The 22,695-nt window shown below is 43.9% G+C and overlaps 2 protein-coding genes across 3 annotated transcripts in view; one reads left to right on the forward strand and one right to left on the reverse strand.

The window, feature by feature from the left end:
* Positions 1 to 11,730, forward strand: part of CPNE3 (copine 3) — a 27,722-nt gene extending 15,992 nt beyond the window's left edge. For both annotated transcript variants that reach the window (XM_035124549.3, XM_060277718.2), the window contains 8 exons: positions 357 to 443; positions 896 to 955; positions 1,955 to 2,088; positions 2,807 to 2,861; positions 2,960 to 3,011; positions 5,821 to 5,954; positions 6,639 to 6,875; positions 8,974 to 11,730. In XM_035124549.3, the coding sequence (XP_034980440.1) occupies positions 357 to 443; positions 896 to 955; positions 1,955 to 2,088; positions 2,807 to 2,861; positions 2,960 to 3,011; positions 5,821 to 5,954; positions 6,639 to 6,875; positions 8,974 to 9,096 (882 nt within the window). In that variant the 3' untranslated portion in view covers positions 9,097 to 11,730. The remainder of the gene's footprint in view (positions 1 to 356; positions 444 to 895; positions 956 to 1,954; positions 2,089 to 2,806; positions 2,862 to 2,959; positions 3,012 to 5,820; positions 5,955 to 6,638; positions 6,876 to 8,973) is intronic.
* A 2,164-nt stretch (positions 11,731 to 13,894) lies between these two features.
* The window catches only part of CNGB3 (cyclic nucleotide gated channel subunit beta 3), a 64,513-nt gene continuing 55,712 nt past the window's right edge, over positions 13,895 to 22,695 (reverse strand). Inside the window, exons 15-18 of the mRNA XM_088675676.1 lie at positions 20,245 to 20,363; positions 18,373 to 18,519; positions 16,527 to 16,698; positions 13,895 to 14,296 (exon numbers count right to left, since the gene is read on the reverse strand). Of these exons, the coding sequence (XP_088531802.1) occupies positions 13,895 to 14,296; positions 16,527 to 16,698; positions 18,373 to 18,519; positions 20,245 to 20,363 (840 nt within the window). The remainder of the gene's footprint in view (positions 14,297 to 16,526; positions 16,699 to 18,372; positions 18,520 to 20,244; positions 20,364 to 22,695) is intronic.

Consider the following 22,695-nt stretch of genomic DNA (forward strand, 5'->3'; position numbering starts at 1 on the left):
TTATTAATGTCTGAACCTGAACAAACTATAGATCAACTATGTATTGAAGTTGACTTGCTTTCCTAAAGCATACTTAAGAATAAACATGGGTTGACACAGCAACAAACTCTGACTGGTAGACAAGAAGCTTCTGCTTACTTCCTTGCAGCTCTGCTGGAGAGAAAGTGGGGAGCTCACAAGCTGTTTTTTCGTAACACTAAGCCATTCCTTGCTGCAAATAGACCAAATCTAGAAGTGACATAATGTAATATTGCTAAAGGGTCCCAGCCTACTTCAAGTTCTGTAAGCTTTGAACTAAGTATGCTTAGGATATCACTCTTAATATGTGCAATTTTTGCCCTGCTGCTGTTTTGTAGGCTGAATTTGAATGCATCAATGAGAAGAAGAGGCAAAAGAAGAAAAGCTACAGAAATTCAGGGATTGTGAGCGTTAAACATTGTGAGGTTAGCATCAAATGTTTTCTAATTCAATTAAGTTTACAGCAGTAATAATCACATTTGACATTGTATCATCCCAGCAGACAAGAATTTTCAGTGTGTGAAATACTTTTATTGCATTGTGCTTTGTATTGTGAACAACTGTGGTATCATTTAGAGGAAGAGCTGTGTATATATATATTTTTAAATGAAACCACTTGAGAAGTGTTTATCAGCATGCTCACACAAAAGCACACAGCCACTTCCTTTAGTGTGCTCAGTACTGGGCCAGTATCATATGCCCACCTATTCCCTCCCTCTTCACTCAGTCAAGAAATACAAGCTCTGAGTGCACTGTATGTGTGAGTATACACTCTCTGTAATGCTCTGTAGTGCTGAACCAAACAAATTAATTGCCTTATCCTAATAGGTGTATGTTCCTGAGTGCATCACTGAGAACTTTAATGATTTTTTTGCAGATTATAATGGAGTGTACTTTCCTTGACTACATCATGGGAGGGTGCCAGCTGAATTTTACTGTAAGTAAGCTGTAGCCCAGCTCTTTTAAGTGAAGAAAGGGGACCAAATTCACTTGAGAATAATCTTGTGGGGTTGTCACACCAGAACCAAAGACTGGATTATAATAAAGATCCTAACCAGAACTAGCTGTGATTCGAACCGTTGGCCTGAAAGCTACTAAGCACTGTGGGTAAGGAAGCATATATAATGTGCATGGTGTGGAATATGTTGGTGCTTCCCTCCTAATGGGGGAGGGAAGTTGAGGGATAGGAGGCTTGCAGTCAAGGAGGATCTGTACTTTAGAAAAGTAAAAAAAGAATACCTGATTTGTGTGAAAACTATTGGTTAGGATCAGGAGTTGCTGTAAATCCCCGCAGGAGCTAGAGCAGGAGTGAGCAACTCTTGTTGTTGTTTAGTTGTGTCCGATTCCTCGTGACTCCATGGACCAGAGCACACCAGGCACTCCTGTCTTCCACTGCCTCCCACAGTTTGGTCAAACTCATGTTGGTAGCTTTGGGAACACTGTCCAGCTCTCATCCCCCCTTTCCTATTTTATCATCACAACAACTTTGTGAGAAAGATTAGCCTAGGAAGGTGCTCCCAGTAATTCAGGTTTAGAAGAGTGGCTGGAGGGAAGACTTACCCAGTCAATTGAGTAATCGAGATTTGTGCCATAGTAATCATGCTTCACCCAGCTTGGTCCATTCTATGCTTGTTTTGTTAGTTCAACAGCAAAACTAAAACTAAGTAAATTGCATGCTTCCTCAGCCTTGATGTCTCTTAGGTTCTCCCTGCACAACCCAGTTTTTCAAGGAGTTGTTGTTAAGATTATGAATATTATTTTGCCCTTCACCCTGAAGTCCCAGGGCAGGTTACAACAGTTTAAAATACAACATTAAATACAATTTTAAACAACTTAGGATCAGAAAAATTGGGCGGGTCCTAAAAATACAGCAGTGCTAGTACAATTCTGAGCAGAAAGTAATATTCACATCAGTGATGTCTGTACCTTTTGACAGGTTGGCATTGACTTTACTGGCTCAAATGGAGATCCTCGCTCTCCAGATTCCCTACATTACATCAGCCCTAATGGTGTGAATGAATACCTGAATGCCATTTGGTCTGTTGGGATGGTCATTCAGGACTACGATACGTAAGTTTCTCTGCTAGTCTTGTTCTCAATATGCTTTTGTATATTAAAATTAAAGCACACACATTTAGAATACTGTAACTCAGAACTTGTGAGACCATACTCACACACATACACACACACACCGCCTCCCCCCCCCAAAAAAAAAATCTGCTAATTTTTCTCCCCAACTTGTCTAATCCAGAAAGGTGGAGTTCTGTTTTCTTTTTGTCCTGACTTTGTTAAGCAATGTAGATGTGTTAGAACAGAATGTGTCTCATTAGTATATTCTCCTGGTGAAGGGAAGTGCAAATTTTGTCTAGACTTAGCAGTTCAGTTCTAGCATCTAATGAATTAGTATAGCACTAGATTAATTATGTTGACAACATATGAAGATTGTACTACAGGTCCTGCTCTGAATGGATTGTGTTTTATTTTGCAGATAGTTGATGGTACTGTTTCATCACATTTTATAAATCACCAGTGTAGCTGGCTGATTTATTTGGTTTCATCTTTCAGCTCACCTAGAAAGCCTTTCCAGAGGGTCAGGGGATCCCTCCTGGAAAAAGGGGGTCTGCTGGGAAGAGATGGGGATGGGAAATTTTCCCTCAGTGAACTTGTGTTCATGAAAGTGGCATTAGCATTTAATAGCAGTGCAAGCAAGAGATTGATGCTTTTATTTTGTGAAAGAATGTAGAACAGTGACTTGTTTATAATGGTTTGCTCTTAATTGCTTTTATAGAGATAAGATGTTCCCAGCTTTTGGGTTTGGAGCTCAGATTCCTCCCTCTTACCAGGTAAGGTGAAACAATTTTGTAAACTAACAAACAAACAAAACCTGCCTGATTAGATATGGACCTATAAAATAATTGGAACATCTTCCATATATTCACAGGTGTCACATGAGTTTCCATTAAGCTTTAACTCATCAAACCCATTCTGCAGTGGTAAGTTTGAAAAAATTTAAGTTAACGAATGTTAAAGAATGTCCTGGCATTTCTAGGTTTATTGTGGGTCATAGCAAGGTGACAATAGCTCAGTTTGTAGGTTTTTGAACTAGCACCATTATTTTTTAAAATTTGCTATCCTATATAATAATGTCCAAGATGTCCCTGCGTCCAAGCTGTCCCGTGTGTCCCTGGGTCACTGCGCATGTGCCCCAGGGATACAGGGATTGGACAGCAGAGACTGCGCGCGCGCGCACTCTCCCCCCACTCTGCCTCCTCCAACCGCCGCTCCCGCCGGACACCGCCTCACTGCAGGGCACGTCAGGAAAGCGAGGGTGGAGGCCGGCGAAGGCCTCCTCACAACCCTCCCTGGCCGTGAGGAGCGGCGGTTGGAGGAGGCGGGGGGGGAGAGTGCGCGCGTCCTTCCTGTCGGCGGCTGCGGGAGAGAAACGGAGGAGGAGAAAGCAGCGCTTTCTCCTCCTCCGTTCCTGTCCCCCTGCCGCCGACAGCAAGGACAGGTCCCAGGGTTCGGAGAAGCGCTGCGCAAGCGCTTCTCCGAACCCTGGGATGTCTGCTTCCTGTCGGCGGCTGCGGGAGAGGAACGGAGGAGGAGAAAGCAGCGCTTTCTCCTCCTCCGTTCCTGTCCCCTGCCGCCGACAGCAAGGACAGGTCCCAGGGTTCGGAGAAGCGCTGCGCAAGCGCTTCTCCGAACCCTGGGATGTCTGCTTCCTGTCGGCGGCTGCGGGAGAGGAACGGAGGAGGAGAAAGCAGCGCTTTCTCCTCCTCCGTTCCTGTCCCCCTGCCGCCGACAGCAAGGACAGGTCCCAGGGTTCGGAGAAGCGCTGCGCAAGCGCTTCTCCGAACCCTGGGATGTCTGCTTCCTGTCGGCGGCTGCGGGAGAGGAACGGAGGAGGAGAAAGCAGCGCTTTCTCCTCCTCCGTTCCTGTCCCCTGCCGCCGACAGCAAGGACAGGTCCCAGGGTTCGGAGAAGCGCTGCGCAAGCGCTTCTCCGAACCCTGGGATGTCTGCTTCCTGTCGGCGGCTGCGGGAGAGAAACGGAGGAGGAGAAAGCAGCGCTTTCTCCTCCTCCGTTCCTGTCCCCCTGCCGCCGACAGCAAGGACAGGTCCCAGGGTTCGGAGAAGCGCTGCGCAAGCGCTTCTCCGAACCCTGGGATGTCTGCTTCCTGTCGGCGGCTGCGGGAGAGGAACGGAGGAGGAGAAAGCAGCGCTTTCTCCTCCTCCGTTCCTGTCCCCTGCCGCCGACAGCAAGGACAGGTCCCAGGGTTCGGAGAAGCGCTGCGCAAGCGCTTCTCCGAACCCTGGGATGTCTGCTTCCTGTCGGCGGCTGCGGGAGAGAAACGGAGGAGGAGAAAGCAGCGCTTTCTCCTCCTCCGTTCCTGTCCCCCTGCCGCCGACAGCAAGGACAGGTCCCAGGGTTCGGAGAAGCGCTGCGCAAGCGCTTCTCCGAACCCTGGGATGTCTGCTTCCTGTCGGCGGCTGCGGGAGAGGAACGGAGGAGGAGAAAGCAGCGCTTTCTCCTCCTCCGTTCCTGTCCCCCTGCCGCCGACAGCAAGGACAGGTCCCAGGGTTCGGAGAAGCGCTGCGCAAGCGCTTCTCCGAACCCTGGGATGTCTGCTTCCTGTCGGCGGCTGCGGGAGAGAAACGGAGGAGGAGAAAGCAGCGCTTTCTCCTCCTCCGTTCCTGTCCCCCTGCCGTCGACAGCAAGGACAGGTCCCAGGGTTCGGAGAAGCGCTGCGCAAGCGCTTCTCTGAACCCTGGGATGTCTGCTTCCTGTCGGCGGCTGCGGGAGAGGAACGGAGCAGGAGAAAGCAGCGCTTTCTCCTCCTCCGTTCCTGTCCCCCTGCCATCGACAGCAAGGACAGGTCCCAGGGTTCGGAGAAGCGCTGCGCAAGCGCTTCTCTGAACCCTGGGATGTCTGCTTCCTGTCGGCGGCTGCGGGAGAGGAACGGAGGAGGAGAAAGCAGCGCTTTCTCCTCCTCCGTTCCTGTCCCCCTGCCACCGACAGCAAGGACAGGTCCCAGGGTTCGGAGACGCGCTGCGCAAGCGCTTCTCCGAACCCCAGGATTCTAGCGCCCGTTATTGAACGGGCTGAAAACCACTAGTATTTATATAAGACTCTCAGGGGCACACAATCATTAAATGCTAAAGTATAATATCCTAAAATGACAATATCACAAGTAACAACTTGTGGCCTAAAAATTCCCAGCAGAGAGAATAAAATCAGGTAACAAAAAAGTTACACAGCGCATAAACAGTAAACACATAAATGAGAGGCCTGGGTAGGTTACAATTTCTTCCCAAGTTTCATTCTGTCTAATTAGTACTTTTGGAAGAAAGAATTGAAATGAGAGTCTGTGTTTACTACCCACTGCAAGAACTTGAAGTTAATAGTAACGATATTCTCTCTGTGCTGCTATGTTTGAGGCCATACTTGCTAATCTGAAAGGAACCTCCTCTAAGAGAGGTACTGTCAGTTTAGTCTCAGAGACCCCAAAATCTTAATTACTGTCCTGTAAACCTCAGCATCCCCCACCCCCTGCCCCATCATCGCACTGTTGGAATCTTAAGTTTTATATGCTATTCTGCTAGCTAGGCCAATTACCCTTACATGCCTGAGATAAGCAGCAGTATGGGGCTGTGAATCTGACAAATCCTTCCATAAGGACACCCTTTTATTTATGTATCTACATATGCTTACTGAAGCTTCAGTACACTAGAGTGTCATTAAAGCTGTGGAAGAGATGCTAATATTGAAATGTAGTGAAGAATGTTTACTTCACTTCCCCAGGAATCCAAGGCATTGTGGATGCATACCGGGCCTGTCTTCCTCAAGTAAGATTGTATGGGCCCACCAACTTTTCTCCAATAATAAATCACGTGGCTAGGTTTGCTGCTGCAGCTACACAGCAAAAAACAGCTTCTGTAAGTCCTTCATAATTTCTAAATGGGCATGCTCTTACTCATCATTTATTGGAGGGCAATCCAACCCTGCTCCCCAGACATTGATGGTGGGGGAGATACCATGTAGTTGCCTACCTGCTCAGAGAGAGGAGCACTACTAATGTGGAGGTGGGGAGGGCAGCAAGCCCTGAAAAGGGGTGTTTGGGAGTGGTGCACCAGTGGCTTTGGAGCTAGTGGGTCCAAGCCCTGAGGATTCCCTAAGGGGCCAGACCCTTCATGCAGGGAGGGGAGGCTATATTGCCAAGCCTGATGCCAAGTGTGGTGTTGGCAGCAAGGATCTACTTTTGCACTCCTGGGTGACAAGCACAAAACTTGGCCATTTAACATGCGGGGACCCCTATGGAGGAAACTTAATTAAATGTTTTGTTGTGGAACTGAAGCTTCAACTTTAAGAGAGCTTCAGTTGTAGGCACTGGTTGGTGGGGTCAGATAATTATCTCCTGAGAGTTGATACACCCATAGAATTGGCCTGGGATTGTGTAAGAATTGTTCCCCTGATGAAGACTTTGAGCCCTGAATGAATCTCATTCTGCACCAACCTTTTCCTTTGACAAAAGGGTGCCTCTATATCAGTGCCACCTGCTACTGTATTTCAGGAGTTTATTTTTGGTCTCTGTTTAAACAAGATGTCCATTTGTTCAACAGCAATATTTTGTGCTCCTGATCATCACTGATGGGGTGATAACAGACCTTGATGAGACCAGATCTGCCATTGTGAACGCAGCCAAGCTTCCCATGTCCATTATAATTGTTGGTGTCGGAGGAGCTGATTTCAGTGCCATGGAATTCCTTGACAGTGACAGTGGGGCTCTGAGGTCTCTTTCAGGAGAGGCTGCTATTAGAGACATTGTTCAATTTGTGCCATTTCGACAGTTCCAGAATGTAAGTACTGTTTCTAATGACACCCTTAATGCTTGTTATAGCAGAATGATTCAGCCAAAATCTTGGAGTTCTGATGTGAGATCCAATAGCTTTGGCATTTTTAGTTTACAACGTTAACAAAAGATCCGTGTGACTGCAGTTCAAGAAGAGCTATGGAAATCTCCCAGAAAGCCAGTTGCTGCTAGTAAATACATGTGGATTATCTAAATCAGGCATCCCCAAACTTCAGCCCTCCAGATGTTTTGGACTACAATTCCTATCATCCCTGACCACTGGTCCTGTTAGCTAGGGATCATGGGAGTTGTAGGCCAAAACATCTGGAGGGCCGCAGTTTGGGGATGCCTGATCTAAATTATCTAAATACATGTGAATTATCTTATATACACACACAAACAAGTAGGGTCTGAAGCTTTGTGCATGATGAGATATAATGAGGAACAGGGAAGTAGAGGGGTTTTTTTATGACAGTGCTCTGGTAAAAAATGTCTACCACTTATAAACCAGTACAAAGTGCTCTGCTTGAGCATCTTGGACTGTGAGTTGGTTGAGAGGGAAAGAGGATGAGGAGGGGAAAGACGCTTCATGAACCAGTGTGGTGGCAGCTTTACATGTTCCTTCTTAGGTGGGACTGCACTGAGAGATTTATCAATGACCATTTCCTATGGCAGTGTGAAAGTGAAGAAACCTGAGGCCAGAGGGCCTCCTGGGTTGTGCTGTGATCTTCAGCTGATGGTTTGATTCAGATGTTTAGGAGACACCCAACTGCTGTATGTAGCCTGCATATGAACCAGATTGTTGCAGGACTGGCTGTGCAGCCTAGCAAGCTTTGCATAAAGACTTGGGACTTTCTGTATCTGTTGCCCCTCCTGTGAGCAAAATATTGAAAAACAAAAACAGGATGAGGGATTGTAATTCTGGTCTCAGTGAATGATTGTTTGGTCTAAACATGATACTGTTAGTAACAGTGGCTGAGAATCTACCCTATTACAGAAGAATTGAGTCATTTGGCTAGTGCATTTCATGGATAAAAGAATATTGTGTCCCAAAAGGAAGGGTATTTTCCATTTTTTAAATGTAAGAAAGGCTCCTATTACAATCAAATGATATGGAAGGCAAAGCTCATCAGTTACCCCAGAGTGAAATAAAAAGCATACATTTCCTCTTCCTATTCAGACACTGAGTCTATTGTGTAAATGTCATTTCACTTATAGCAATTTTATTTGTAGAGTAAAATTGGAAAGCAAAAATGCCTTTGCTTTCCAGAGAGCCCTTTTCTAAAGACCTGTTTGTGTGTGAAATCTCATAATAGGTTTTCTGCACATTTTATGCTCCATTTCCACTCCCTGCTGAAAAGCTGAAATTAGGGCATCAATGTTCCTTACTTTTCATTATTTGTTTAGGCAAACTGCCGTAGGGCAAGGAAGGGGGGGTGCCATACATTCTAATGTGCTGCCACTGTGGGTTGTACTTTAACTTGGTAGTTAATAGTTTGCCTCTATCTCTCTGCATATAACAGGATTCACTTACTATAAACAGGCTCCGTTTTTCCTAGTATCTCATGCTTGGAACTTGAGATGTCCTTGGAGGAGACGTTCAGGTTAAGTAATGCTTCAGGGAAAAGTTGGGGCTATATAGACTGGAAGAAATTACAGTCATTAACCAACCTCAGCAGCTTATTTTTTATGTCATGTTAACTGTCCTGGCTAGTGGCAGTTTTTATGGGCATTGTTGTTGTTGTTGTTTAGTCGTTTAGTCGTGTCCGACTCTTCGTGACCCCATGGGCATTACATAACGGTTATTCTCTCTGGATATTCTTATCTCAAGTTGATCTGATAACCATCTTGTAGATTATGAAAATTACATTAAGCCAGCCAGTTTTTATAGGTACGAGCTAGTCAAGTGGCTTAGGGGTTTCATAGTAAATGTTAATGAAATAATTAAATCCAGCATGTCGCTGGAAAGTAAACTTTCAGCTGACATTGTGTGGTGTGTGTTCAAGGAAATGGCTTTAAGTTGATCTTCCCAAATCAGCAGGGACTAGATTGTGTGCTTTCTTTGCTTGACTTCCGACATTCACTCTGTTTCTCCTTTGAATAAGGCTCCCAAAGAAGCGCTTGCTCAGAGTGTCCTGGCAGAGGTGCCTCAGCAAGTGGTGAACTACTTCAGCACATTCAAGCTCCAGCCTCCAAACAACCCTGCAGCAAAGCAAGATGGGAGCTGAGCAGGTGACCCTGAGTATCCAGTTCCTTATATGGGGAATGTCTTCACCACCTTCCTCTGCAGTGCCAACAGGCCAGGGTGGATAACAGGACCTTTTGATACAGCACATAAAATGTATAAACTGTTTAAGATACTCCTTTCTTTCTTTTTTTGTTTTGGCTCTCCAAAGATGCCATTTTGCTTTAACAATCAATTGCAAGTGAGACTGAAAACTTTATTTAGACTTAACAAAACTCTCAAACTATGTACATCTTCAGGAAGAACACGCCAGTTTGCTTTTTTGCAATGCCATCACCCCTTTGGCTGCTTATAGTGCCCAGGACAAAACACAGTGCACCTCCAGCTGCGGTTAGGTACAGGGCTTTAGTGCGCCTTTGAAAGCAGTGTGTTGTACCCATCTTGACTTCCTCCTTTAAGAGAGCCTTGGCTGCTCAAAGCTTGCATAAGCTTAATATAAAATGTTCAACCATTTGCAGAGAAGCATCAAGACCACGGCAGAGTGTAAAAATTCTGTCTTCACCCCCCCCCCAAATGACTAGTATGTTGTCTTTCTTGGCCATTTATGAACATTTGTATCATTATGAAATGGTGAAAAGTGAGTATAGAGTGGTACCTTGAAATGAGCTATAGTAAGACTTTCAGATGTAAATCATGTTGGTTGTTTTTCTAATCAAGCATCTCATGTTTATGCAATGTTGCCATCAGTTAGATATCTATGCAACACAGAGGATATAAATTTAACAAGGATTTCATTGACTGTATATCATATTACGAAGCTAGTTGACTTTTAGAGAATCTGACTAGAAAGTAATAGCATGTGACTTGTTGTGGACTAGGAAGCCCAGTATGTGCCAGTGAGGAAGGACTCTTCCTTGATAAAGTAATTTTCTCAATTTTATAGTTGTCTACAGAGAGAGGTGTATATGCTACTGAACCTGTATTCTTTTTTCACTTTAATTTTTTACGCTGTCTTGGTTTAGCTAGTTCTAGAATGCCTCTCACTTGTGCTAGATCACAGTTGGCCCAAAATGATTGAATTTGTGTTGCTGTTTTTCCCTTTTGCACAAGAATTAATTAGATTATTCTGTTCCGTCTTCAGGGCCCACTATTGCCTTTGGGGGATCACTTACTTTTTTACTAACTGCTAGAACAGGGGTCAGCAACCTAAGGCCGGAAGCGTCCGCGGAGGTCGTTTGACCAGCCCCTGAGCCTCCCCCGAACTGAGTTGCCCACTTGCACACTGCGCTAAACCAGTGCAGCACGGCACAAGAACTTGCTTCCGCTGTGCCAAAGATCGCGTCTGTGCAGACAGAGACACCGAAAATCACAGGCACAGGCACGATCTTACCCACAGAGGGATCTCCATGGGACCAATCCGGCCCAGGCAAGATAAACCTTGCTGACCCCTGTGCTAGTGTGAAATGGATTGGACTGAGGTGTCTGAAAATGATTGTGAATTGTGTAGTAAGAAAAAATGTGGGTCAGATCCACATCCTGTAAATGATTGCTCAGGGTCTAGATGCATATTATTCCTCTGAGGCTGCAACCATAAGCCTTCAGTCTCCATGTTTTGCCTTGTGATCATATTAAAACTCAAAGGTGCCAGGCTGATGTTTATTACTGGTATGTTCAATCAAATGTATCTACTCTGTGGATAATCAAAAGTAGTGGTGTAGTTGGAATTATCAGCTGTTGCTCTGATTGAATGTTTTATTCCTATAGAGGATAGACTACATTGAACTATCTCTTTTTCTCAGACCATTGATAACTTTTACTTTTTGTTATGTCGCCTTTTGCAAGTTTTTATATACTGTACATCATGGTTTGTCATGTACTGGATAGCAAAGCAAAACTGGATTCAGGGTTGTTTTGAAATTATTATTTAGTGGATTATAGCCAACCTTGTAGTGCCATTTTTAAAGTTCAGAAGTTTTGAGGATCACAGAATTGAAATACAGTTATTCTTCTTTCTCTATGTGAATCAAATGTCCACATAGCTGCAGCAAAGTCTGGAAAAACATCCCTGTCTACTTTCATCAATGGTTCACACATCTAATTTCAAAGTGAATGAGAAAACAGCATCTTATATGGGTGCCATTTCCCACATGCATTCCAGTTCATTCAGTGTCTGTTCTGTACTGTGTATTTCTCATCTCATAACAGCCTATCTTTAATAGCTACAGTGTGGCTTGAATCTGCCACGTTTATAATGGACTTCTGGACCTACTGAATTGTTCATCTTTTAATCAATAAATGGGGTGGGCCAGAACTCAGCATATATATTTAAAAAAATTCCAAAAGCAGCAACCCCAGAAATATTAACAATAGTTCCTTAATGTCACAGTTTATTTTTATCTCCTCCATTTGTCTCTTCAGCATGAGTTACGCATTGGCACCACCTTGTGGTGGAAGTTGATCATTAGCTGCTTTTGTAACAAAAGGAACCTACTTTTTTCCTGTATATTTTCAAAGCAAAATATAGCTTTATGAAGAAAGTATCTTACGGTGTATGGTATTTCTATGCACAACACTATTCCGTGTGTAATACAGGTTCTTGTATTTGAAGTTAGCTTCAGGTGTAACGTTATCTTAATGCCATATAACATAGTATATTAAACTCCATCTATGCCCCTCAGCAGTTCTAATGTCTTTTGTCATTTTTTAAAGCTCTGAATGTGCATTTGCTGATTATTGTGGCTTTCACAGAAAATAGAAACAATGTCCCTGCTTTGTACTTTTAAGAAATTAGCTAGTATGTACAGTGGTACCTCGGTTTATGAACACAATTGGTTCCGGAAGTCTGTTCATAAACTGAAGCGAACTTTCCCATTGAAAGTAATGGAAAGTGGATTAATCCGTTCCAGACGGGTCCGCGGAGTACTTAAACTGAAAGTACTCAAACCGAGGTATGACTGTATTCTAACTTTCCTTCTGAAACAGAACAAGAGCCTTCTCTCATTCCCTTTCTCTGAAGCCTCCTGCCACCCCTTGAAAATCTGCTCCTGGGTGTTGGGGGACCCTTGCAATGGGGCAGAATATGATGCAAGAGGCTGTTGGGGCAGAAGGGGGGAACTGGTTAGAAATCTACCATTCTTGAAGGAGCAGCAGCTTGGAATCCAAGCCTTTGAGGGATTTTTAATCATATACATTACAAATGTTCGTGACATAACAAAGTACAAATTGGTGGTAGAGAAAACTGGAATGAAGGGAGGGAAACAAGCAGACAACTATGAAGTTTAGCCATAGCATTTCATAATGAACAGTCCTGTGTTCCTGTAGATAAGTAATTTTCAAACTTGTGGTCTGCCAGTAAACTGACAATTTCTTTTTTTCTCTTGACAAAGATTTGGGGATCTTTATGCTAACTTTGGTTTCTTCAGAATGAAAGAAGAGAGGTTGACATAGAAGCCCAATAGGGGGTGGGGCTGTCAGCAGCGGAGCAAGCTGATTGGGCGCCTGGGGTGGCGCATGTGCCCTGCACCCAGGGGCAGGGCAGGACGCTCCATGGGGCCTCCAAGGAGTCTGCCTGCATCCTCCCCTCAGCGCCCTACAGCTGAGGGGGAGTTGGCAGGCAGACCGTTTGGGGCAGCGCAGAGCCTGCGTGCGCCCAAGCCACCGCATCACTCCAAGTCACAACTTTCTTGTGCTAAGTGCAGGGTAAAAATGCTATGGGGGAAAAAACTTTGGTCCTGGAGAGCCAGCTTCAGTCAGAACAAATAGAAGACATCTACTTTAATGTAAATCAGGATGAACATGGAGTGGGTACCCAGATTTTTTTGTCTGGCTAAAGCCCACTCTATGACTGTTCCTCAACCATGTTTTACTTTCTTTATACACAAATTTCATTTGGAGTAGCTGCAAGCACGGTTGTCTTAAAAATGTTCTTTACTTCTTAGCCTAGTTCCAGAAATAATTACCCCCCAAAGGCATGGGTTACTTCTCTCTGGAGAACAGAACCACAGGGTCCTAATGATAAGGGGAGAGAAATCAAAATTTGCTAATATGCTAATATCTCTGCAGCAACCTTTTCTGAATTTTTGATCTGCCACAGATGTTTTAATACTCTGGTACAAATGTGAAGCGCAAGGGTTAACTGGGCTCTTGTCCTCTTGCTGGGCTCCTTTCCCTAATCTGATGACATTAGAACAGAAAAAGGCTCATAAAGCAGCAGATTGGGTTTAAAACAGCTCAGTTAGGTAGGAGCTGACCTTTCTGCCAACAGTGGTTTATTAGCCGAGGAGAGGAAGAAATGGGGCTGTTACTCTGGAGGCTTGCTGCTCTAAATGAAATAGTGAAACAGGATGGAGGGCCATAAGGAAAGAACTCTACTGAGGAGAACCTATTATGAGCTCTCATACCCATCTTGTTGCTCTCCAAGGGCTATGTAATACTCCACAAAGCAGAGCTGCTTCTTAGGATGTAGGAGACAATTTCAATAGCAGCGAACCAGCCAGAGAGAGCTTTTTCCTCTACTGTCAAGCAAACCTGTTGCTCATCAAACTTGTCTCAGCCAGGGGCAGAGGGGGGATAATTTGGCCCAAGATGGCAGTCCCAATGAAGAAAGGCCTTCCAAAAGGCCATTTTCTCCAGCTGAGGTGCAGAAGGGAGAGGCCCTATATTTTTTTTTTACTGAGATAGGTGTGAGGAACCTGTATAGATGTAAACTTAGAGGGTGGGGGAACTGACAAATTTCAATAGAAACACGTATCTAAAAATAAGCAGATTTAGTTCTGTAAAATTGAATTAGGCACCCACTCGGCACAGAACTGGGTACAATGCACAGCAAGAGGATCCACCAGTTATGCTTGATCCCTCACTTTGACTTCAACAGTAAGAATATCTCCTTCTCCTGGGGTGCTGGAAGGAGTCATGGTAATGATAAGGGACTGGTTAGTGGTTCCTCTGAGCAAACTTGGTTTAGGAGGAGGCGGTGGTGTTGGCTGGCTGCTGGGAGCTGGTTCTTCCTTATGGGCAGACTGTTCCACTTGCATCTGTGGCTCTTTGGCCTCTGGAGACTGTGTTGGGTTTATTTCTGTAGGTTTGGTTTCAAGCTTGGCTTTTTCTTCTTTGTCTCTTTCTGCCTTTCGTTCCATTTCTTTCCTTGCTTTTTCCTCCTTTTCTTTCCTTGCTTGTTCTTCCTTTTCTTTCTTTGCTTGTTCCTCCTTTCCTTTCCTTTCTTGTTCTTCCCTTTCTTTTTCCTCCTGAAACAAAAACAGTTAAATATTAACTTCTCTTTTCCTTTGCCGCCTTTTCTCGTTCTTCTTTCTCTTTCCTTTCTTGTTCTTCCCTTTCTTTTTCCTCCTGTAACAAAAAACAATTAAATGTTGTTAAAGAAGGATGCTTGACAGGAAATTAAGATCACACCTAAGACCTCTCTGCCTAGTAGGTGAGTACAATCCATCAAGCACAGCTAAAGGGATACCCACATTCATTTCAGAGTGGCTTGACATTGTCTTTGAAGCTTTGAAGCTCAGTTCTACTGAGATTATTGATTCTGCATCAGTCATGATGCAGCGATGCAAGGCAGGGCCTTCTTTTTGATGGCACCTCAACTGTTGAGCTCCCTCCCTTCTGGAATTCAACATGTGCCTGCCCTTTTTTCATTTAGACACCAGCTTAGAACCTTGCACTTTCACCTAGGCATTAGGAAGATGTTCAGCTGGAATTTGTAGTTTTGTTTTTTTCAGTGGACTTTTATTTTTTAAACTTTTATTTTTTTACTGTTACTGCCTTGAGAGATCTTTCGATACTATATAGATATTTGAAATACTGTAAATTTAAATATTTTAAATACTAAATAAGCAAGCTCAAAACTCTCCGGAGGTAAATTTCTTCAAAAAAAAAATGCCTCCCATGTGAAAAAAGCAGGCATGATCATATCCTGAAAAATATTTTTGAGTGCAGTTGGAGGAGAAAGGTCGCCAAATGGTAACTTGCCCAGCAAAAAATAGCCATGGGCCTTGGCTCACTATGAGAATGCAAAGGTGTTGTCTTAGGCTTTTTTGTGTGAGTGATATTAGGCTTACATGTCTATATTTTAACTGATGTTATTTTTAATGGTTAGTGCTTGTGGTCGTGCATTTTATTATTGTTTTGTTACAAGCTATCTTAGGAAGAACTACCGTATCTTAAACTTGGGTTATAAATGATTAAATTAAACAAACTCTGGTTGAAGTCCTGTTGGACAGGCTCAGCTCAGACAATCAATCCACGTTTCATGGTTTATGAAGCTAGAAATGAAAGCCGGCACCAAGCGCTTCTCCTTTGCTCCCCACCCTTTATTTCCCTGTTTATGTCAGTGCCAACAGGTCACTCTGGCTTAGCCTTTGTGATGGGAGGGGAGGTTGTTGCCTCCGCCAGCCCCTCCTCGATAAGGGTATCCTGTTAAAAGGATCCGGGGGGTTTGGATCCTGTCCAAAGCCTGGTCGTGGGCCAGGACCATGCCACGACACTTCAGGGGCACTGGGGGCCCCCTGATTTGACGTATGTCATAGAGCTCCCCCACTGGTGATTTACCCTTAGTGTGACTCCCTACAGACGGGCAGGAGTCGGGATATACTCTGGTTTCACCCAATGCCTAAACCAGGCATGCCGAAACTGCGGCCCTCCAGATGTTTTGGCCTACAACTCCCATGATCCCTAGCTTACAGGACCAGTGGTCAGGGATGATGGGAATTGTAGGCCAAAGTTTGGGGATGCCTGGCCTAAACCAAACCGCTCACATCTGTAATCACAATAAAGTTGTGACCTATTTTAGCCCATTAACCTAAAATATCTGTGTCCGTGTGTGTTTATTATATAAGGGAACTACGGGGCCCAGGGCCCTGTCACGCAACTAATGTATAAAGTACAGCTTTCTTCCGTCCGCCCCGGATCTACTGACAATAAACTTCATTGTGCTGTTCCAAATGCCAGTATTACGAGGAAGAAGCAGTTTGTCTCTAATTCACTTTCTTCATACTGCGAATAATCTTATGAATTTATTTATTTATTTATTTAAATTCAGCTAATTGGGAAGATCCTTGAGAATATGGCGGAAGGAAAGGGGATCTCTCCATCTGTGCTGATCACTGCTATCTGCTTCAGAAAGAAAATAGCTACATTAATGGGGATGAACTGAAACACACCGTCATTGTTACCTTCATCAGGATGGATTTATAAAACTTGCATCCCCTTTTGAAGACTCTGCTCAGCAAATTTCCCACTACTTATAAATCTGGTGGGAGGATATGCGCCTTCTCAGACATTTCCGAGTGCGATGGCATGGTAATGCCTGCCATCTCCTTGTGCTTGGATGTTTAATGAGGACTAGATTCCTTGCTCCCGGTAGTTCCTCTAACCTGACCTCCACCCCACCCTGAGTAGGTATTCTCCCTGCTTATCTCTTCCACAATCCAGGCTCCCCATTGCACTTGCGGCATTTGTGAGTACCTGTTCCTCCATCTGTCTCTTCAGCTTGATAACAGCCGCCATGCCGCCACCTTTTCCACCCAGCAGCGCTTGGAACATCTTGGGTGGTTCTACTTTCTGTGCTAACAGGGACAAGCCTTTGGCAGGTGCTGTTGGCGCCCCGACAGGCTTGCCTGCCTTCTTTATGAGCACTCTGGATCATAGGAAAAGTGAGAGGGAAGGGGGAGAAAGAGAGAGAGAGAGCATGTGAAATAGTATTTAAACAGCCACCTCTCTTTTTAGTAGTTTTGCAATCCCTGTTAATATTCCTGATCCTGGATTCCCAGTCGGGCAGCAAAATACACACAGTTCGTCCATCAGTTTTATTGGAGACGAGGGCCTTGTGCGACGCCTGACCTCCAATTTCCAGTTCCATTATTTGTATTTCTTTTGTTTCCTTCAAAGCGCTCAGGGCTTTGAATACCATTCGCTCCTCCCATCCACCTCCTCCCATGTTTCTTTAGGGATTAAATAATTCTGCCTTGTTTGTGTACCGATTTGCCTTCCCACCCAAGGCAATCGAGCTGCAACGTATAAAAGCACAGACCCATGCACCCAGGGGGACTTTCTTTTAAGTTTCAGTTCTAAGCAACAGCCATCTCACGCCAATCTGCATACTATCGGCTGCTTAAAAATTCCAGGAAATCCAGCGATTCCTCGCAGAAACGGATTAGTCCATTCTGGAAATAATATGGAAAAGCTGAACTGATTTATTTTGTATCGGCAAGATACATGAAAAAAATTAATGCAGACTCCAGATTAGGTCTGATCTGTAATTGCCTTCTGGGCAAGGGCAAAAAATAGATAAGAGTGAGTGTCCTAGCCACCAGTAGGCATATGAACATTAAAATCCCTGCTGGATCAGGGTTTTTAGGGTTAGAGTTAGACTCTATTTAATCTAGCATCCCATTTATCATAGTAGTGAACCAAATGTTTTTAGGTAGCCAACAAGCAAGTGCATGAAGGCAACAGTTGTCTCTTCTTGTTGCTCCTCATGAGCTGGTACTCAAAGCATACAACTTTTAAACTTGGTGGTTGTATACAACCATTACGATGAGTAGTCACTGGCTGGCTACCCATGATCTCCAATGAAACTGCATGGACAAATGTTCTTTTGATAATATGTCTGCATTTCTTACTGAAGGCTAGAACTCAAAGGAGTTACGTTAACTTTTGAAAGATAAACACTTAATGTATTCTCAAGAGGTCAATAGCAGAAAAATCTTACAACAGTAGTGTAATCTCTCTTTACTGTAAAGCTGCATTTTAAAAGAACACATTCCTTTATACGTACATCAGAAATATGGTCATCTAAGTAATGGAATTACATGGAATTAAATAAAAAATCATAATAGATAACTGTACTATTGGCACACAATATTGGCTTTCACTTGTTTGGGTCTGTAGCTTCTGCAGGCGCATTGTTAAAAGATGACCCAGGAGATCCCTGGCCATTTGTGTTGGATCTCCTGCCATTCACCCCTTCCTTTATTTTTAAAATATTTGGTGTGTTTTTTCTTGCTGCACATGGTGCAGAGTACATTATTGGTGACACCCTAAACACCTGCCGCCTTTAATTTGTCCATAAGCGCTACATATGTTTGTGGAAATTTGTGTCGTGGGCCTGTCTGCTGGGTCTTTTAAATAACTTGCAATGTCCCTGATCTTCTGGCATTATTAGTCCCAAGTAATCCTTCCTCCAACATTTGCAGCCATGTCCAGCAAGAATATGTCTATGAAGCAAATACTCTTCCACACAAAGAGAGGAAAAGAGATTCCAGTTCTGCATTTTAAAGCAAATGGTCTACAGATTTGTGGGAAGACTCACTTTCCCTTCTTCCTCAGGAGCTTTTCAGAATCGGGGTAGTGCACCAAGATTTCATTGAGGGTCTTCTTGTCAAGAATGAAGAGGTTGGCAAATCCATGGGCCACCACATTTGCAGTCCGCCGATTTCCCCCGCTTGCAGCTAATAGGCTGAAAGGACAGAGAGAACATTTATAAAAAACATTTAACACCATATCATTTAAAACATCAAAGCAGCTTACCATTTTATACATATCATCAGAGACCATCAACTAACTTATGGAAAGTATTTTCTTAATTGCCTGCGTAATGCTAATGGCATAGAAAAGTTTTCAGCAGGCATTTAAATGTTGAAACAGAAGGTTCCTGCTGAGTATTGACAGAGCATTCCACCAGACACTGCTGCTCACACAAAAGGCTCTGTTTTGTGCTTATGTCAAATGAGCCTTGCCTCGCTAGCTCCTGGAGATGATCTCTGTGATTGAGCTAGGATTGGAAAGATTTTGGTGGTCCCTAAGGTACCCTTGGACCTACATTGTTCAGGGCTTTGCAGATTCATACAAGAACCTTTAACTGGGCAGCCAGTGATGTTTCAACAATGCTGTCACATGCTCTCAGCCAGATACCCCCACCTGCAGTCTGGCCATTGCAATCTGAACGTACCTGGAGCTTCCAAGCGAAGCCCAAGGGCAGCCCCAAATAGAGCACATTGCAGTAGCCTAGCTTGGAGTTTACTGATGCATAGACTACAGTGGGCAGGCTATCCCTGTCCAGGAATGGCTGCAGCTAGAGAAGCAGACAAACACAGAAGCAGAATTTTAAACGGAAAAAAGAAGAAGAAGCAGAACACCTGTATAGGGCTTATCTCCATATATAAGTACAATATTTAGCATAGTTTTCAGGCGGCTGAAATCAATGCCACTGCATGCGATAAAAGTGGAGGCTAGTGCCGTTTCAGCTGCCATCCTGCTATTGTTAATCTTCTGCAGACAGCTCTAAACTGCTTTTGGAAAACAGCAGCGGGCCAGGTTTAAATTTATCCACTGCTTACAGCACCCCTCGTGGCAGTGAAAATGTGCCAATTGTAATTTAACAAAAGGCTAACTGCTCCTGCTAAATCTGCAGAGAGGCAGCTCACAGACACCTGATCTAAACTTCTCCAGAGGGTTCAGTCTCTCAGCCAACCTTTTTGGACCAGTGGGCATAAGTATTTTGAATTTTGAGAGAGTGGTGGTGGTGTCCGTCGCAAAATGACCACCATGGAGGTGGCATGACATAACCCCAAATTAGAGAGACAACCTTATTGCTTACCATGGGAGACACTTTCTCAAACACACATTGGTGCTGCTTCTGTCTAATAACAATTTGTGATGACACATGGGTATGTCATTATTTTATTTACTTATTGCATTCACACCCCACCTTTTCTCCAAGTTGCTCACGGTGACACACATGGTTTCTCTTCCTCCCCATTTTATCCTCACTACAACCCTGTGAGGTAGGTTGGGCTGAGAGCGAGTGACTGGCTTGAGGTGACCCAGCGAGGTTCAGGACTGAGTGGGGATTTGAATCCTGGTCTCTGGGGTCTTGGTCCAACACTGACTACTAGACCACATGGGCTCTACAGAGTAGTTTAACAGAAGAGACATTATTAGGATAATTTATTATGGTGATATATATTTGGTCAACCCTATGGAACAGCAAAGGCAAAAACATTCCTCTTCAACCAGGCCTTTCAAATGTGCTGGGAGGAGGGGAGTTTATTGGTTTGTGGTGTTTTCTTTTTTTGTACTTGTTTTTAATTATTATTTTGTTTTTATCTTGTATTTTTATGTGGTGAACCGCCCGAGATCTACAGGTGAAAGGTGATATGCAAATTTAATAAACAAACATTACCTGATCTCTCCAAATACAGCTCCTGCTCTCAAGGTGACCAGGACCTTGGTGCCATCAGGACCTCCAAGCACTTGAACCTCTCCTTGTTTGATGATGTACATTTCTCTACCAATTTCTCCCTAGGTACAAACACGCAGAAGGAAATATTCTCAGTCAATGGTAGCTCAGTGATGATAATGACACGCAATTGCAGAAGGAATAATTCTTTAAAGAGTAACGGCCCATTTCCGCAGCTGGTGAACTTGCCACAAACTGAATCTCCACTTTGTAACACTGGAGTAATGAAGCAGCTTCTTAAACTCTGCGGTAAAATCACTATGCCCTGTTTTGAAAGGTTTTCCTATTGTAGGTACAGTAATGATGAATAATTAGATATCTCCTCCATCCTCCAAGGAGGTCAGGGTGGCCAAGATGGGGGTTGCTCCATTTTTATCCTCCGAGTGACTTTGCCAAGATGAGTTAGGCTGAGAGAGAGATACTATTCTAGGTAGGCTTGCACTCCTCATGAAGGAAAAAGTTTGCTGTTTGGGCTCCTATGTGTCACCAGAGTCTCATGTAGCTTTGGTGGCTAGGCGTGCTTATGCCCAGCTTAGGCTGATTCACCAGCTATGGGTATTTCTGGACCAGGGTAGCCTGGCCTCGGTTGCCCATGCTCTGGTGGCCTCCTACAATGGGGGGAAATGACCTAGAAGACGGCTTGGAGGTTACAGCTAGTGTAGAAGGCAGCTGCTAGGCTGGTAAGTGGGGCAACCCAATGAGACCAGGAGTTCTGAAAGCACTGCACTGGCTGCCAATTAAGTTTAGTACTATCATACAAAGCGCTAAGTGCCTAAAAGAATGAATGGTGCCTAAAAGACCCTGTAATTGGCCGGTGGAGCCTTGGTGGCGGCCCAGTGCTGCCACAGGGGGCTGCCTGTGTTGGCTCTGACCTGTGACAGGGCCTTCTCAGTGGTGTTCCCTCTTTGTGGAAGGCCTGCCCTAGTGACGTGTGTCTGTTTCCCTCATGACTGACATATCGTCTAGCTTCTGTACAAGGAACTGAGGGGGAAATTCCTCCTCGTCCTTTGATTCAGGTAGCAAAATCCCTTGGGCTGGTCCATGGATAGGGAATGATTTTAACCTTCACAGAGTTGAAAAATCTATCCCTAGATGTGGCTCTAGTTCAAAGTATCTCTCTATCTCACCTTGCCTTTCCCATTCTCCGAGACAAGCATAGCAACAGGAGCCCAAACAAATGAAACACTGCACATTCCAAAGCAAATCAGCATTTTAATTATTTTTCCTAATGATCATTTGCATAATTTCAAAGAGAAAATCAAGAATAATCAACCAACCAAAGCATCTGCTGTTTCTTGCATATTTACCAGCTCATTTGTGAGCTGATTAGCATCCAAATGAAGCCAATTATACCTGGACAAACAGGACTGAAATGTCTGCGCTTATGATATATGTACTCCAATCAATGTAATCTAGTATACTATAAAAGAAAGGGTAGCACAAAACTGGGGTGTATCCATCATTTATATAGTCAGTGCGGTCCAGTGTTTTCGAGCATTATTTTTTTAAAATAATAGATCTGGATTTGAACAAAACTTCAGTCATACATAGGTAAAGATTTAAATCGCTTGTCAACTTCAGGGCCAAAGTAGATGTGACATTAAATGCATGTAAGAATTTAACATGCTTGATTTATTTCCTTTAAATAGTAGCTACGGTATGTGTGTGAGAGAGTGAGCAGGGAGGCAATCAAGACTGAGACTGCAGTATTTGGGGAGGGGGGGCGTTAACCCTTTCCCACCATGCTGTGATCTTGAAAAAAAGTTACTCTTGCAAAAGTTACTATTTGCTCCAGGATGGAAGCTCCTGTAGGTACCAAGCTTCATTTAAATGCCAGACAACATCTTCCAGATGTGGCAGGGCAGTGGAATTTTCATCACCACCTTCGTGCAGGAGGAAAAGGTTAAAATGAAGTTTTAGGCTTATGCTGAAGTCCTAATCCTGATTTCTGGCTTCTCCCCAGAAGACATAGCATTAGTTTGGCCCACACTTAGAAAACTGCTGTACTTTATCGTCTAGTCATTACAGCAAGCATGGCTATATCGAGACTGATCGTTACTGGCAAAGTGCAGAACATGTATGTGTCTCAGATTCTTTTTTCAGATGGCAAATCACGGAATTTTACAGTTCAGTCTCAGGCATCTCTCTTTACACTTTTATCTAGTTTTGTGTCTGCAACATTTCAGTTAAATAATGAAGTCTAATAATGTATGCCAATAGATAACTCATATTTAAATTCCAGTTGCTCTTACTCTATTTTTTAAAAAAGAAACAACCCCCCCACATATATATAAGTAATAAAATCCATATTGTCTGGGCCAAGTTTGAAATTTGAGAGTACATTCTTATTATTGCAAATTTCACTCTAATTAGTTTTCATGCAATGTAATTCAC

The sequence above is a fragment of the Zootoca vivipara genome, chromosome 8 (assembly GCF_965207765.1).
Source record: "Zootoca vivipara chromosome 8, rZooViv2.hap1.1, whole genome shotgun sequence".
Taxonomy (NCBI): Eukaryota; Metazoa; Chordata; class Lepidosauria; order Squamata; family Lacertidae; genus Zootoca; species Zootoca vivipara.